Genomic DNA, 16,862 nt, shown 5'->3' with positions numbered 1-16,862 from the left:
TTTATGAATGGGTAATAAATGCAAGGAATAAGTACTTAAAGAAGGTGACAGAAAAATGTAACTTGGAACCTGGGAAATGTACAATAAGACGTGTTTTGGGAAACAACAATTTCTGTTCTGTGCTAATGCTTACAAAAAACAACCATGTCATTTAAATTAACTTATAAAATTATTTAAAGATTATTATAATTTTATTATGTAATAAAAGTGTTATTTTATTAAAATTAATTAATTAGATATTTGCCAGTGTAGTATTTATTGATTAATATTTTAACGACTTATTATTTATTCATTCATTCATCTATCTCAGTGTGGTTTTGTGTTCTTAAAATTTAGTGCGTGTGCGCATGTTGAGTCACTGTCCCTGGAGGTATTTAAAAGACATGTAGACGTGGCACTTAGGGACACGGTTTAGTGGTGGACTTGGCGGTGTTAGGTTTGTGGTTGGACTTGATGGTCTTAAAGGTCTTTTCCAACATAAATGATTCAAGTAAGTCACCATAGCTACATGATCACTGTATATCCTCTAAAATAGCAAGACAGTTACAGTTTCTGTGTTACACACCTAAGCTAACAACAAAACAGATAGAGGACAAGTAAATGTGAGCACCCCAAATAGTTTCATATCTTGCGGTCATCTTCCCTATAAAAGGAAGAGTGAAAACTTAAAGCTACCAGTGTCAAAGACTTGGTGAACATGGATACAACTAGACATAGAACTGCTGGAGAAGAATAAGAGCCATGCAATATTCCTTCGATTCTTACTGTTCAAGGGCTGAACATTCTCTGAGTATCTCATGAGATATCTGATGTGCAATGAGAAGAATTATCTGTACTTAACGAGGTTGCTGAAAAAGGGCAAGAAAAAGAAGGTATAAAGACAGAAAGGCAGAAACTAAAAGTGGGTTAAAAGAGCAATTGCATTTACAATACAGAAAAACCCTGAAAAAATAGTCTGTACTTCTAAGAATACCCATCAGTTGAGACCAAGAGAAGGTCTCAAATTAATCATCATCATTTGAGAAAAACCTGGAGATGAACAGCCTATCAACGGTAAAGCCAGCAACTTTGAAAAGAGAAGCTCCTGACTTTCCTTGTAAAGCGATAGAAATAGCTTGTCTACCAACACTGTAGGGAGCGGTGGGATGGAAGAACTAAACCTAATCCTAATCCTTCTCAGGGATTAATATGAAGACTAATCCAATCCAGACTAACTAAAGAAAATATTAGACTGCCTAAACTTAGGTTTTGTTCATCCTGAACAATGAACTTGGTAAACCTGGGGCACAATCACACAAAACGCTAAAGACTTCCTATGACCGGGCATTAATTTTTATTTAAAACAAGTTCAAATTGGTGAAAACTAGCATTTAACTAACCAAGGAACTGTACTAATTACTGCAAACATACCTCACTGCAAGCTTTAATAGTGAAAAATATAGGAAGACTTAATATAAACATCAGGCTATCTTGGGGATAAAACTCTAAGTAAAGCTTTTGGTTGGTTGTGAGACAACTGTTAAGTAAAGCAGAGAAACACTTGACAGAATTCTGAATGTAATTTCGTGAGAGTATTTTTTATACTAGTGGAAATTACATTTTTAAAGGATTACTTTCAATGAAAACATTTTGTAAGCTATAAAACCCAGAATATTGCAAAGTTGAACATTAAAGAACGAAGAAGATTTGATATTTATTGCTAGAATCACTTCCTACCTGGCATGGTCCTCGGTATGCTAAACTTTTTCCTTTTTGGTATAAAGTACACAGGTTACTGTATTCCACATTGTCTGTGTCACAAACAGGATCCCGTGTCTGGTCACAATTTAACTGCCTTGGCACACATTCATGCTGGCTACATGCGAACTTTCCAAAACTAGTCAAGCAAACTTGTTTCTTTGGTATGCACCTGCATAAAGTAATAATAATTTCATATCATGTCATAGGAGGTTTTTTTTTTTATATAAGTCTCAAAATATTCAGGGAAAATATTTTCAGTGAAATCTTTTTCCAGTGCTTTAGAGGCAACTATGGTTCAGCAGAGCTGCAGGAAATACATGTCAGAAAACGTTCTGAAGAGCCAACTTCAGGTCTCATCACAAACCTGAAACCGGTTCACACCACGGTTAGTCAATGTATGTGAACACAACCACAGTTTCCACTAAAATTGATCTTTTACCAAGTACTTTTCAATGGATTTTTGAAAAAGGCTTGGATAAACTTCTTACCTACTCCCAAGCTTCATTTTGTAAATGCATATTTCAGGACAACTAGAGAAAACATGAAAACAATGAACTGCAAGAGCAAAGATTATATTGCAGAGGTCTAGCCTCACCCTTCCTCGAGAAGGCAGTGAAAACAAGACTTACAAGATTATAGGGTTTCAATTACAAATATCTAATTGGAGTCTAGCTTTGTAGGTTCAGTATATTATATCACATCCAATCTTGGGGATGACTGCAAACAAATGGAAAAATTGAGTATTAACACAATTCCCTTTTTTGGCACGTCATCCCTCTCAAGCCTTCACAGACAAGAAGTAAAGAACAATAAAGAGCAGAAATTCTTTCCCCTTTATATTAAATATCTACCTTCCACGGTCTTACCCGCAAAATATTTGCCTGCAAGGCATCCCTCTGCTAGAGAAATGCCAGCCAAGGGAGTTTGATGAATAGACTGATGAAAGGTCAAATGGCTTTTTTAACAATCTCCTCCTTCTATAAATGACAACAACGCTCCCACCAGATTACGTATGACACATCCTTATTGTCTCCGAGTGCTGCCGTCCTATGCATTACACAGTTTCCTTTTATATTACGGAAGACTCAGAAATTCTGAGATATAAACACTTTACAAGTGGACTGTAAGATCTTAAATAGATTCTAAGCACTTCGGAGTAGTTTTAAAATGAGCATGTTTATTTCACGCTACATTATCAAACTGACCCAGAAAAATGTACTGTATACAGTCCTTTACTGAAACTACAAGCTGAAGTTCTAAGCATAATGGTTATTCTGTAAAAGTGAAAAACCTCTCTATACTTTCCAAATTAAAAATACAAAACGTGAAAAGTGTATATCCACAACGCAGCTTTGAAAATCCAGTTTTCAGTGCCATAATGGATATTACAGCTACAAAACTACAGTGTTTTCTCTGCAGTTTTCTGCATCAAGGCATTTAAAGTGCAGAAAAAGGAAAAAAATAAAATTGCTATAATCAGTTTTCATGAAAGCAAAGTATTACGCAACTTCTTACGGTGGCTTTCTTTCAAAACAGAAAAATGTACAAATTCAAAGGAGACTGCAGTATTGCACAACACTGAGAAAATTGAAGACAGAGACCAGTATTATGAGCCACAGACTTTGATTTCTGTAAGAAAGGTCAGATTTTCTTTTTTCCTGACACGAGTACAGAGCATATTTTTGTTTTAATATGTTTGTCTATACAGATTTTGTTTTTTCTGACATTGAAAAAACAGATTGTACAGACATGGTTTTCACAAGGTACCAATCTAATTAAGAGAAACTCAAGTCTTCCAGAGTGATCGGTATTTTCCTATTTTAGAGATAAAAAGCAGAGATTATTGACTGAATAAGCAAGACTGAATTCAAGTCTTGAATTCAGGTGTGGTTTTTTTTTTAACTACTAGAAGAAGGTGTGAAACAAAGTAGTAAAACGACACTTATTGCCGTTTCAACAAAATTTGCTTCTCCCGTTTTTGAAAGTATCCATCGGTTCTCTTTTATTGCGAAACCTGAGATCTACATAATGGATTTAAATGACATAACACTACATAAACAGAACCAAGAATTGGCAGTTATTACAGTCTATTACTATGATAAATAAAAAGCAGCTACTTCAAACAGTTATTTTGATTGGAGTACCCCAAAAGTAGAATGTTACTACAAACACAACACATTCAAAGAAAAAGTAAATCTGCTTCACAAGTAGACAGTGCCAAAGAAAAGCTTAAAAACATATTCTGCTTTTACCTCTGATTTTTATTGCAAGGGTTAGGGTTACAAGGATCCTTGGAAATGCATGATCCAAATTCAAATTGATTGTCCTGGAGCCCAACACAACGAGCTATACATGCACTTGGATACGTGCGTCCATTTTGACCACATACTGGTACAAACTGATCTACACAGTTACACGGTAAACCTGTAAAAGCAACACACAAAACAGGAATTCGGTGCACGCTTATTTTCCATGACAGAAGACGCCCAAGGGGTCACTAAGATATCTTTGCCTTCCAGCAAATGCAGAGATGTGCCATATCTTCAGCCTCTTCCCCCCTCCTGTAATTTAGCAATGCTGTAGCAAATAGGCACTTTTAAGTCATAGGAAGGGAAGTCTGTGCCCTGCATACTTGCTAATTCTTCTCAGCTTTCTCCATTTTTTCCCCAAACTCCTTATCTCTTGTCCCCAGTGGCATTACCCTGTCTCTACCTATTTTTACATATTACCCGAGGTTTTATTTTTCAGCACTGATTTTTTTTTTAAAAGGTATGTTTTTTTCCTGACATGCAGGTTGGGCATGAGAAAAATAAATCGTTAAAAGAACGTATTAATAACAAATTATCAGGTATTTTCCACTAATACTGCAGAAAGAACTTAGAAGCTAATCCTTGCTTTAAGAGTGTTAAGCTTATAGTTTCCATAGTTTGGAAAGTTACCTGTAAACTTCCGACGTTCATCTTCTGAACTATGCTCAGTTAGACACTGACGTGTAGAACATATCAAGTTTCCAGCAAAACATGAACAGACATTACAGTCGATATTAAAGGACGTTCCATGGCCTTAAAATAAAAGAAATTAAGTAAATGCATACAATTAATGCAATATACCAGAAGACTATATACTCATATGTATTACATAGATATTACATTTTCAATATGAATTGTTCCTGTAATTTCCCTTACTCAGTTTCTTTTCCCCTAGAAATTTCTATCTTGTGTTAGATTTCAAATTTTGTTTTAGTCATTTAAAGAAGAAGTCTGGTCAGATGTGTTTTTGATTAATTAGTTCAACAAGGAAGCAAGCACTTTATCCTTTCAAAGCCTGTATAAGTTAGGTTTCCTTTTTAGAACAATTTAAAGCTGCAAAAAGAAATACGCTCAGAAGAAGTGGTGGCATAGTACATAGTACTTCTACAAATTCCGGTTAGCAAGCTCCATATTTTTAAAGGTAAAGCTTTTCTAAAGATCCGTTCTTCTCCTAAATTAATTATACGTAAGACTGCTACACCGCCAGCCATAGTCTCATACACAATGCAAAACTCCAAATTGCCTAATTTTTGCATTTTACAAGTCCATAACTTTTTCACACCTGAATCTAAGAATCACACTGCAAACTTTGGGAATTTTTCTTCAATTTAGCAAGTCCAGTTTGGTTTTGTGAACTGTCCATATGACTGCCCTTCACCATGTTGTATGCTTTACGTAAAATCAATTCATGTTGGTAACAGCCAATCTATCCAGGACCAGGTCGGTTATTAAAGACTACCAGCAAATACACAGTTCTTCAGGAAAACATAAGAGTAGCTGTGCCTTACAAAATAAAGCAATTGTTTCTAATCTCTTTTCAAAAGGGTTGAGATCAAGGATTAGAATTTTTGAAAAATACTACGGGGCACAAGGAAAATCCTCAACGTTTGAGCAATTTGGAAGAGGTACTCCTAGACAAATGACGGCAGAACAAGAAGGGATGGAAGAGAAAGCCTCTGTAGCGCAAAAAACTCTCTTTAAACCACAGCGCTACCCAAGGAAGAAGGAATTTGTCAGCAGGGAAGAAGAAAACTTCCCAAGATTTGAAGGTAATGCCAAACACAGGATCTCTTGGGTGATTCTTCCGAGTAAAGACTGACTTGGCAAACTACTTGGCAAAACTACTGGCATTCACTATCAGAGAATGCACACGGCAAACTGTCCTCTTCATCAGTAGTCATTTCGTAACTGGAGTCAGTTCACAACACAAACCCCCCACCATCAGATAAAGCATTCAGGGTTGTTTGGTTTCTAGAGAATGGTTGTAAAAAACAGTTCAGATTTTATGACTAAACCCTAGCTGTTTGCAACTGACATATAAACCAATAAAATACAGTAACTACAAGTTCATATGGTGACCGTAAATTTTTCATTATTTCTTTTCAATTCATCATCTAACAAATTTGGAATTTAGTAATTTTTATTTTTTATTGGATAATACCTCCAGTCTTAATCACCACACACACTTAATGAGTAATTATGCCAAAAGAGAGGAAGCTGGTTTTGGTTTTGTGGTGGTTTGTTTGGGTTTGTTGTTGGTTTTTTTTTAATGGACAGCACTTACTGATTACCGAATACGTACCACCTACATGTATTATTGTTACAGTTACCACAGCGAGTGACAGCTGTACACTGTGCAAACATAAAACACAAATACGAACTTCAGACATTTTGGTGATGATTTTCACCAATAATCTGAAAAAGTGCAAGTTTCTTTGGACAGAATGGTCCATAAATGCTTTCAGTCTCCATTTAAATAATATATCCGCTAATGACTAAATTTTAAATGCATCTACTTTCACCAGATACTTTCTATAACTGCCCATCAAATATAGCGTTAAGGCTAAGATGTTTTCAGTGTTCTGCTTCCATGAACCAATAGTACCAACTTGGCAATACAAAATAATTTTTAAGTGTGTTTGGCTGACTTATCCTCTTTGGACTAACAACAACAACAACAAAAAACATTACAAGCTGTAAATGCGCAGAACATTACAGGCAGACTTTTCATCATTCATCCTGAATGATGAAAAGTCAATCAATTGTACAACTGATTATTTAGATCTGCTTGGTATCTTTTAAGAAAAAGAAATATCCCAATTACCTACTCTTTCATGATTTCAGGATTTGGTTCACAATCAGAAAATTATGTTTGTGACATGTAACCACAAGTGCCTTGCTTCTTAAGATTTACTTAATGTGAAAATAACTCTTTCTTTTCCTGGTAAAAAAAGTGACTCAGGGCTGATTTACAGACACTAAACAATGTCCAGTGCTGAAATACGTAACTGTTCACTAGCAGAAAAGCTCTTGCTTGCCGACGGATTCAAAGACATTGGCTTCAGTCGGGTTCCAGCTCAGCAGGCTCCATTTTATATTCAAGACATTTTGTAAGATTTTCCCTATTGTAGTAGGAGCTTTTGATTTTGTTTCCTTTTTCAAAGAGCACAGTGCCAGTTTGCATGACAAAAATACACCTTTAAAGCTCTCAAGCAATGAATAAATCTGAAAATAAATTGTCTTTTAACAAGCATCATTTGTCAAATCTCTTTCAACTGCTTTGACTATCAGATTAGGTAGAACCCAAGTAACGCTGGTCACCCATGCCAATTTAATCTCCGAACAGTAACAGTAAAGGTATTTTAGAAAATTACTAATTTAAACCTAAGTCAAGAAAGAGATAGTTAGCATTCTTTGATTGTTAAAATAAAAAGCTGTTCCTCTTACAGTTACCTGGCAGAAGGAAATCAGCATGAGGTCTAGACCCACAATGCTGAGGAAGACTTTAAAGAAGCAGTGTTCAATAGGTCTTTGTCATCATAATGTATCCACCTACCTGTTTTTAAGCATATGTTAGCCCCATTGATTAATATGTTAAACTATAATTCTTATTTAATATTCATTTCATTAAAAAATTTAGTTCGTTTTTTTTTTCTGAAATGCATAGGCTGCCTTGTGGTGCTTCACTGCAGGCTATAAAGGCTTCAAAGAAACCCAAGTGCAGAGGACAGTCTAGGACAGGTATGTATTTCTAACATGTTTGTACACATTAGCAGAACAGTCTTTTAAACGCTTGTTTTAAACCATTGTCCTTGGTGTGAAACCTACCAACAGCACTCAGTAAAAGAAACTCCCTCTCCAGAATGCCATGCAGACTAAACCGGCGTCATTGCCTAAAGGGGTGGCAGATTTATTTTGCAATGCCAAGGGAAGAGAATTTGGGGATTGTGCAAAACTTACTAGGAGATGGTTAGTGGAAGGACTAAAGATGAGAAAAAGGAGGAATTAAGATGGAAGATGTGTGGGAAAGCAGAGGGAAAAGGCCAAAAAGGGAACGGTTGAGCGTAGACAGGTGGCTGGTCAGTACACTTCTCTGACTGAACCTACACTTGATCCCCACAATCTATCCTATATTTTTATTCAATCCTGTTTTTACCCTCTTTATGCGTGTGCTTCCTCCTCTGAATGTGTACGTGAATGCTAACAAGCTTTAAGCTGGACAAATAAATAAGCAGGATACAAGGTCTGCGTGCCAGCCACTGGAGTGGAAACACAAACCGTAGGAGCTCACGGGTCCAGATGCCACCAGCTCTGGGAGACTGGTGTCTGGGGGGCGGCTAGCGGAGAAACTGGGCATCTAGGGCCTGCTACCAGGCAGAACGCTGTTCTGCGTGCATATATTTCATTAGCGGGCTTCATTTCCAATCAGCAGCAGAACAGGAACAGGTTTGGGCCACGTGTGCTGTTCATGTTTGTGTTAACGCTACGTGTGTTTATGCAGGTGCCAGTAAGGGCACTAATTTCTGTCGGTGTTTATCAGTGTGGCTGGCCATGTTAGCAGCGCGTGTATATGTGTGTGCGCGCGCCTCTGTATCTTCTGCCTATTGGGAACACATCCAGTGATTACCGGTTTTGTTCACTGCTAAATTCAGACATCAACAACTATTTTGATAAAACTAGTTTTATGTGACTTTTACACCTACAGCTAGGTTTGTGGTAGGAGGCAGGGGCACACAGTGAACACCTGATCAATACACAGAAGAACCACTCGGAAGATAAGTCAACAACAACAACAAAAAAAAAGGAATTTTCTTGCATCCCTGTTCCCTGCAGAAGTTGTTACAAGTCTAAGCTGAGTACCTTCTTCACAGGCAATGTATTCGAGAACCTACCTCAGAAGCAGCTCTTGGACAGACAAATGCCGGGTCTTGGACAAGCCAAGTGTTGAGTCCTACACTTGGGTCACAACAACCCCATGCAACGCTCCAGGCTTGGGGACGAGTGGCTGGAAAGCTGCCCAGCAGAAAAGGACCTGGGGGTGTCGATCGACAGCCGGCTGAAGATGAGCCAGCAGTGTGCCCAGGTGGCCAAGAAGGCCAACGGCATCCTGGCCTGTATCAGAAATGGTGTGGGCAGCAGGAGTAGGGAGGGGATCGTGCCCCTGTACTCGGCACTGGTGAGGCTGCACCTCGAATGCTGTGTTCAGTTTTGGGCCCCTCACTACAAGAAGGACATTGAGGTGCTGGAGCGTGTCCAGAGAAGGGCGACGAAGCTGGTGAGGGGTCTGGAGCACAAGTCTTGTGAGGAGCGGCTGAGGGAGCTGGGGTTGTTCAGTCTGGAGAAGAGGAGGCTGAGGGGAGACCTCATCGCTCTCTACAACTGCCTGAAAGGGGGTTGTGGTGAGGTGGGTGTTGCTCTCTTCTCCCAAGTGACTAGTGACAGGACAAGAGGAAATGGCCTCAAGTTGCGCCAGGGGAGGTTTCAGACTGGATATTAGGAAAAAGTTCTTTCCTGAGAGAGTGGTGAGACACTGGAAGAGGCTGCCCAGGGAGGTGGTGGAGTCACCATCCCTGGAGGTGTGCAAGGAATGTGTGGACATGGCACTGCGGGACATGGTTTAATGGGCATGGCGGTGTTGGGTTGATGGTTGGACTTGATGGTCTTACAGATCTTTTCCAACCTTAATGATTCTGTGAAATGCTAATGACTATGCAAGACCAGAAACGTTCACCAAAAAACTCAAAATGAACTCGGGTATGAAATACCTGCTAATATAAGCAAACTTATTTATAACCTCTTGCTTTAAACTTCCCCAGGGTTTGGATACCAATGCAAATGGCTAAAATATATTCACCTTTTTTAAAAGGGTTCTGTGGATAATAGAGATAAGTAAACTTAATTTTGTCCAATGCAAACGTGGTAAAAGTATAAAAGTTTGCATCAGTGGACACACACCTAAATATGATACATCGGGGGAAGGAATCATAGTTTTTGTGCAAGTCACAAAACAAATCTTTTAGGATTATCTAAAGGAGTCAATAAGCATGTGGACAACAGAAAATCAGGTTGATACAATTCAACACTCAACAGACATTTAATAGGTCTTTAACATAGGCTTTCAAGAAAAAAAAGTAGAGAGAAAAAAAGCGCTCACATGGATAAATAACTGTGAAACAGAATAAATGGACAATGAAGGGAGGTCACTGGAGGAGTCTCCATGATCTATGCAGTGGCTGTTCTGTTCAACATATTTATACGTGATCCAAAAAACAAACCACAAGTATTTACATGACAAAGTCTATCAGTAACATTAAGGTACAAAGGACCAAAGAATAAAGAACTGCAAGAAAATCTCACCACACTGAGCAACTAGGAAAGGATATAGCAGAGGAAATTAATTGTACTGAATATAAAGTGATTCTCTACAATTCACACAACGAGCTGTGAGCTGACCATTTCCACTTAAGAACTGGACCACAGTGTTACAATAGGCTGCTCTGTGAAAGCATGACCTCAACAGAATTAGTAGCCAAAAAAAGATAATGTTCAAGAATAATTATGAAAGGAACATAATTTTGCTATTACATACACTTGATTGGGCACTTGATTGTGCGTGGTGCATGAGGTTTCAGTTCTCATTTCAAAAGCAAATGTAAGAACTAGAAAAAGGTACACAGCAGGGCAATAAATACGATCAAAAAGTATACAACTGTTTTCATATAAGGAATGATTATCTAGAATAGGAACTGGCTTGGAAAAAAACCCAGAAAGCTGAGGGGAATATGACAGAGGACTGACAGAGGAGGCATATAGGCAACAATCATTCATAAGCTTTTTCAATACAAGAATTAGGATGAATCTCATGAACTAAGAGGAACCAGATGAAACCAACTACCAAGGCTCAAATGAAAAGAAATCCCTTGCAAACCCCCACCAAAAAAAAAAAAAAAGAGGAGGGTTTTTAGGCACACATATCTTTATATGTGGAACTTCCTGCCAGAGGTTACAGCTCATGATAAAAGTTTCTGACTTTTTTTTAACCCATATTTTAAGTCCATGGAAGAAAAAAATAAAACCAAACCCAAAAACCCCAAACCCATTTGGGGCCAGTAAAGAAACCACTCCCTGCTGAAGGGGTCTGTGGTTTGAAGCGTAGAACGAATTCTGGTCGAGTATTCATGGAAAATATGATTAAATCCTCTGCCTTTTCTCATACTCTTCCCCAGACACCTCTCTTGGTCACTGGTTATCTAATGCTGTTAAAAGTAGACTGAGAGTACCCGCAAAGTTGGAATCCAGGAAATGGGCAGCCATTTATAGTCCATTACACTGTGCTTAAACCTCGGAACGACAGCATGCTTAAAGCAGATCAATTTGTTTTGCTGTTGTTGCCTCATCCCTGCTGCCTCCTGGCTGGGAACTCTCAGGACTTTTCACAGAATGACAGAACGAGAGGGGTTGGAAGGGACCTCTGGAGATCACCTAGTCCAACCCCCGCCAGAGCAGGGTCCCCCAGAGCAGGTTGCACAGGAATGCGTCCCGGCGAGTGCTGAGTATCTCCAGAGAAGGAGACTCCCCAGCCTCTCTGGGCAGCCTGTTCCAGGGCTCTGCCACCCTCAAAGGAAAGAAGTTCCTCTTCATGTGGAGATGGAACTTCCTATGACCAAGTTTGTGCCCATGACCTCTTGTCCTGTCACTGGGCACCACTGAAAAAAGACTGGCCCCATCCTCCTGGTGCCCACCCCTTCGGTATTTATAAGCATTGATAAGATCCCCCTCAGTCTTCTCCAGACTACAAAGCCCCAAGTCACTCGGCCTTTCCTCATAAGACAGATGTTCCAGACCCCTCATCACCTTCGTAGCCCTTTGCTGTACCCTCTCCAGCAGTTCCCTGTCCTTCTTGAACCGGGGAGCCCAGAACTGGACACAGGACTCCAGATGCGGCCTCACCAGGGCAGAATAGAGGGGGAGGATAACATCCCTTGCCCTGCTAGCCACATTCTCCTTGATGCACCCCAGGATGCCACTGGCATTCTTGGCCCCAAGGGCATATTGCTGGCTTATGGTCATCCTGTTGTCCCCCAGGACCCCCAGGTCCCTTTCCACAGAGCTGCTCTCCAGCAGGTCAGCCCCTCACCTGTACTGATGCGTGAGGTTATTCTGGCCTGGGTGCAGTACCCTACACTTGCCTTTGTTTTCCTCTCCTCAGTCCTCAGAGCTCTCACCAGCAAGTTCTACCAGAAAGAAAGCTAGCTAATATCAAGTACCATAAAATACAGGGGATGTGAGGCAAGCCAGTGACCTTTTGGTTGAAAAACGGTGTACTAAGAACATGCTTCACACAAGACTTCCATTGGTTGAGACAGACACAGTTCAGTATTGATTTAAATAATGGAAAACTCCAGCATACATAAGAATTAAACAAGTATTATATATAGGGATGCACACATTAACTTTTGTATTTTCTCATAAACCCTGCATTCAGATCCTCTGGGTTTTCCTATGTACCTCAGAATTCACTGCTTAAGGAACAGGTGCTGTATAAAGATATAATTATTGTTCTAATACTTACTTTTTCTTTGTCCTCCAACAATGCATGATTTTTGGAGGTCAACACAATGCATTTCCATGCAGTTTTCTAGCAATCCACTGTGTCCACAGGTACAAATCTTGTAACAACCAACATCGCCAGCTGAAGATGGAACTTGAATAAGTGTACCTTGACGGACAATAAAATCTGAGGCTTCTCCTAGTTTGCAACCTATATACAAGGAGAAATTTGAGCTCATATTTAGTAAATACTTTGACAAGTGCCACTATCAAAAATAACTGCTACTCTTTGACTTGTGAAAAAGCATCCTTGCTCTCGCCCTTTAGACAAATCCACTCATTTTAGAGGCAACAAGTAGCAGAAAGAGAAGATATTTGCTTGTGACAATGTTCTGAAGTGCCTGTAGAAATGTCACTTCAGACAAAAAGACTGGTAATTCCAAGAATTCTCAAGTAAACTCATTTTCCAGAGCTCTGGAGTAGCATGAAACGTATGTGATATAACAAAGACCACATACGCTTCACTCTCTCCAATACACAAACTGAATTGAAGGGTGTCACAAGCAAAGCCCAGTCATTTCCCCTCTCTTACGTATTTTATTGTGTCTTCCTTCCGTACTTGTACCTCTTACGTGAATACTGAAGGACTCTTATAGGTAGACGTGAAGAGAGGAGAAAGGGAGAAAAAGCAGGAAAACTGGATTTAAAATAATAAAAAAAAGAATGGAAAAGAAGAAAAATGGTTTTAAAAACTGCAAGGAAACAACAATAAGAGAAATAGTAGATTAAAATTACCCTAGAAATTATGAACTGCAACAAATCCCCCAAAACTTTCAACCAATAAAAAGACTGAATTCAACCAAAAGTCACCTTCCAACCTTTAGAGGAGGTAAAGTGTCTCTTCAAAAGCTCTGTGTGAGCTTATTTTCAGATCACTTTGAATGACTTTTGCAGCAAGCAAAGACAATACAACCTCTCTAGTAATAATGCTCGGCTTTTCAGAAAACCAAAAATATTTTGTAAGGGTCATACCCTAGGCTCACAGAAAGAATAAGCTGAAGTCTATCCTCACTTTTAGAAGAGCACAAGTGTAGCAGATGTACCAGTGACGCAAACCCCAGTTTTCCTCTTTGTAATTAAAAATCACTGGAGAAACTGCTGAATAAAAGGGACTCTGGAACAAAAGAGGCTCAGGGAACTTGATGCAAGGCAGTTATGGCAACGATCTCTATCACCTCCTCTAGAAAGGAGGCTGCTTCATGCAATTCAGTTTAAAAATCACTGTCGCTCTCACTCGCTCAGTCTCTCTCAACACACGCGTTCAAGCGGTCACCAAATGTAAGCTTTCCTTTTTGCTTCAAGAACCATACGTGATCCCTCATGTCACTGAACGCTACCTTTTGCTTTAAAGAAAGGGGGAAAATTGTGGCAAGCACTACCGGTGTCTAATGTAGAACAATGAAGGGGCTGTAGAAGTTGGACATCGTACAGTCTCCCACCTCCTTTTGTAGATTTGACCCTTGTTATCAACACCATCCAAGCCCGCCGTTTCAAAGTTAGATAGCTGAAACTCATTCTACGTGAGGCTCTCTCCCCAGTCAGCTCACATTTACTCATGATGCAGAAGTTAGACAACACCTATGCTCTGAAAAAGTAGTTCCCAAATGACCACGGATGCCTTTCTAGTGAGGTGCACCTACATGAAAAGTATCACTCAACGGAGCAGCAGCAGAAATGCAGTCAGCTGCGTACTGCTGCACCTCCAGACATCACCTTTAATGAACAGCAGTACCGTGGGTCTCATGCAAGGACAAGGCAGCACAAGATCCATTATTCATATTTTTGTTGTTTCCCAAAGTCAGTGTCTTTTTCCTCCAAACTACAAGCCTATATACAGATCTGGGGGAGACACAGAGCTAATCTGCCTTGCGGTTCTGCCTTTTTCTCCACTCAATGAACTCACAGCGCTGTCAGTCACTAAAGATGAAGTGCAGAGATGCTGCATCAGTCCTGCAAGCTCAAGTAGCAGCGAGAAGAAAGGAGAGGCAAATAAATTATGTGCCATGTCATTTCCTTCCCAAGCCCTGAACCTCGGCACTCTGAATCCAGTGAAGCAGCAACAGTGAAGCTCTTAAGAAAAAGTTTGGGTATTAATTTACTCAGACCGGACCTAGTTACCCATGAGCTGCTGGAGAGATTTTGAGAAGTCGACCTTGCCTATGAAGAAGCATTTGGGACAATTCCATGTAAGATACCATCTTGAACTTTAAGATAACACCGGAATTGCTGCCAATGCAAATGTACATCCCAGGGCACCCTGCATTTGATCAGATTCCCAGAGCTCTCAAAAAGTCCTCCCAAGACTGACAGCCTGATTTTCATTAATTTCAAAGCAAGATATAATGTCATTTTATTTCACCAGCAAGGAAAATAATGCGGATATGACTAATAATGTATGGAAATACAGGGCAATACATGTCACGGTGTCTGCAGAAGCAGTGAGCTGCACTGTATTTGCAGTATTGCATGCTTGTAATTTTAAATAGCAGGCAGGCTGCTTAGAGACCAAGTATGGACATTTATTTCTTCTGAAGCCAAATAAGTAATGATGTATCTTCTAATAAGACATTATCTTTCAGTGGACAACAAAAAGAGAAACACATGGAGAAGTGAAAAGAGCTAGAAGGTAGGCTACAGCTTTTGAAAACACAAGATAATTGTGATAATAGTTCTTTTGGGATATGAGCAATTCACTCTGAAACTTTCAACAAAATTTCAGTAACATATATTTAGCAGCAAAATTCAGGTAAACAGAATTCCAAAAAGCCTTACCTGGTACACACAAATACGGAAGACACAGCTCTCCAGATTGACATCCTTTCCTGTTTACTTCACATAACTGATTAGCTGCACATGGATTCGGATTACATGGATGTGTAACATCTTCTACAATGTTACCTAAAGAACTTGGGCCTGAAAACAGAATATACAGCATCTATAGTGATTTAAATGAGGTTTATTTTTCTTCAGTAAAGCATGGCATTTCTTACATTCAGTAAAATCGTATTTTTTGACAATTCTGTGAAATATTTTTTCTTTTTTTAACTATACTTGTAGAAGCTTGACACGACAAGGTAGTTAACTTATTTCAAAAGTTTAGTTCTCAATCCTGGAAATAACGACCCAGATGATTCTTCACAAGCAAAATATATTTCCTCTATTTTGTTTCCCCAATAATTTTCTCTACTTGACAAAAATACAAACTGACAATGACCAGCAGTTTAATCAAGAGAAGTCCCATAGTCAGTGATTAAGAAACTGGAGGTTTAAAGTACACTTGATGTTTAACCAAGTTTGCTATCATTGATAGACTTTTGTTTCTGTTTTCCCTTTAACTCACTAGTAATGTTCTCCTGTCACAAGATGAAGGAGAGTGAAGACAACACGGAAAAGCAGCAGCAACATGGAAAGAACCACCCAAAGCTTCAATACATTGTCTCTCGGGGAACAATTTATTTGTGGAGGCATACTTTCAGTTGCAGCTCTTACTAACCAAAATTTTACTGTTTTCAAAGTTCCTGGGATTCTGAGAAAGAAATATCTAAATTTAATTTGGAATAAAGTCTAAAATGGATAAGACCTTTTCAGCTTTATAGGATTAAATCCTACAGAGATATATATGCAACAGGAAGTAGTAACAGGGTAGAGCAGATTTGGAAAAATAATGTAAAAAGATGCATTTAAATGACATCTAGAACCAAGAGAAAATTTTACTAATACAATTGTGTTCCACACTGAGGGATAAGACATGCTAGGAGAAAACAGAACCACAAAAACTTCGTTCCTCCATATACCTACTAAACTCATGTTCTGTTGCCCCAAGACTTAATTTGGGTTTTAGTTATTCTAATTGCACAGTTGAAGAACAGATTTTATGCATTGGGCAAAAACGTAATTTTGTACATCAAGAAGCTGTGCTATAAATTACGCTATTATTTCAGTGACATTTACTTGAGATCAGTCCTCCCAAGCAAGATCCAGCTTTTGTCCTGTAAATAAATAGTGCTAGTGGTTTTATTATTATAGCGCTTTTTTGGCATGTGAGATGACTTCTTGAAGAACAGAGTTGTCTTAAAATAAGATTAACTAGTCTGTTTTCAAGTAGGTAAAAATCACTGAAATTCAACAAGCCAGATTATTAGACGATACAGATTACTGTACTTGCACTGAATATATGAAGTCCCCAAAAGAGAATTGTGGCGG

At 39.0% G+C, this 16,862-nt stretch overlaps 1 protein-coding gene across 2 annotated transcripts in view; it reads right to left on the bottom strand.

Annotated features, from left to right (window-relative positions):
- Positions 1-16,862, bottom strand: part of RECK (reversion inducing cysteine rich protein with kazal motifs) — a 74,096-nt gene that overhangs the window by 9,569 nt on the left and 47,665 nt on the right. For both annotated transcript variants that reach the window (XM_059836192.1, XM_059836193.1), the window contains 5 exons: positions 15,432-15,572; positions 12,622-12,810; positions 4,680-4,802; positions 3,993-4,164; positions 1,717-1,909 (listed from right to left, as the gene is read on the bottom strand). In XM_059836192.1, the coding sequence (XP_059692175.1) occupies positions 1,717-1,909; positions 3,993-4,164; positions 4,680-4,802; positions 12,622-12,810; positions 15,432-15,572 (818 nt within the window). The remainder of the gene's footprint in view (positions 1-1,716; positions 1,910-3,992; positions 4,165-4,679; positions 4,803-12,621; positions 12,811-15,431; positions 15,573-16,862) is intronic.

This window comes from Gavia stellata, chromosome 3, assembly GCF_030936135.1.
Source record: "Gavia stellata isolate bGavSte3 chromosome 3, bGavSte3.hap2, whole genome shotgun sequence".
Classification (NCBI taxonomy): domain Eukaryota; kingdom Metazoa; phylum Chordata; class Aves; order Gaviiformes; family Gaviidae; genus Gavia; species Gavia stellata.
Note: the sequence above shows the minus strand (reverse complement) of the source record. Positions and strands in the feature narration are given on the sequence as shown.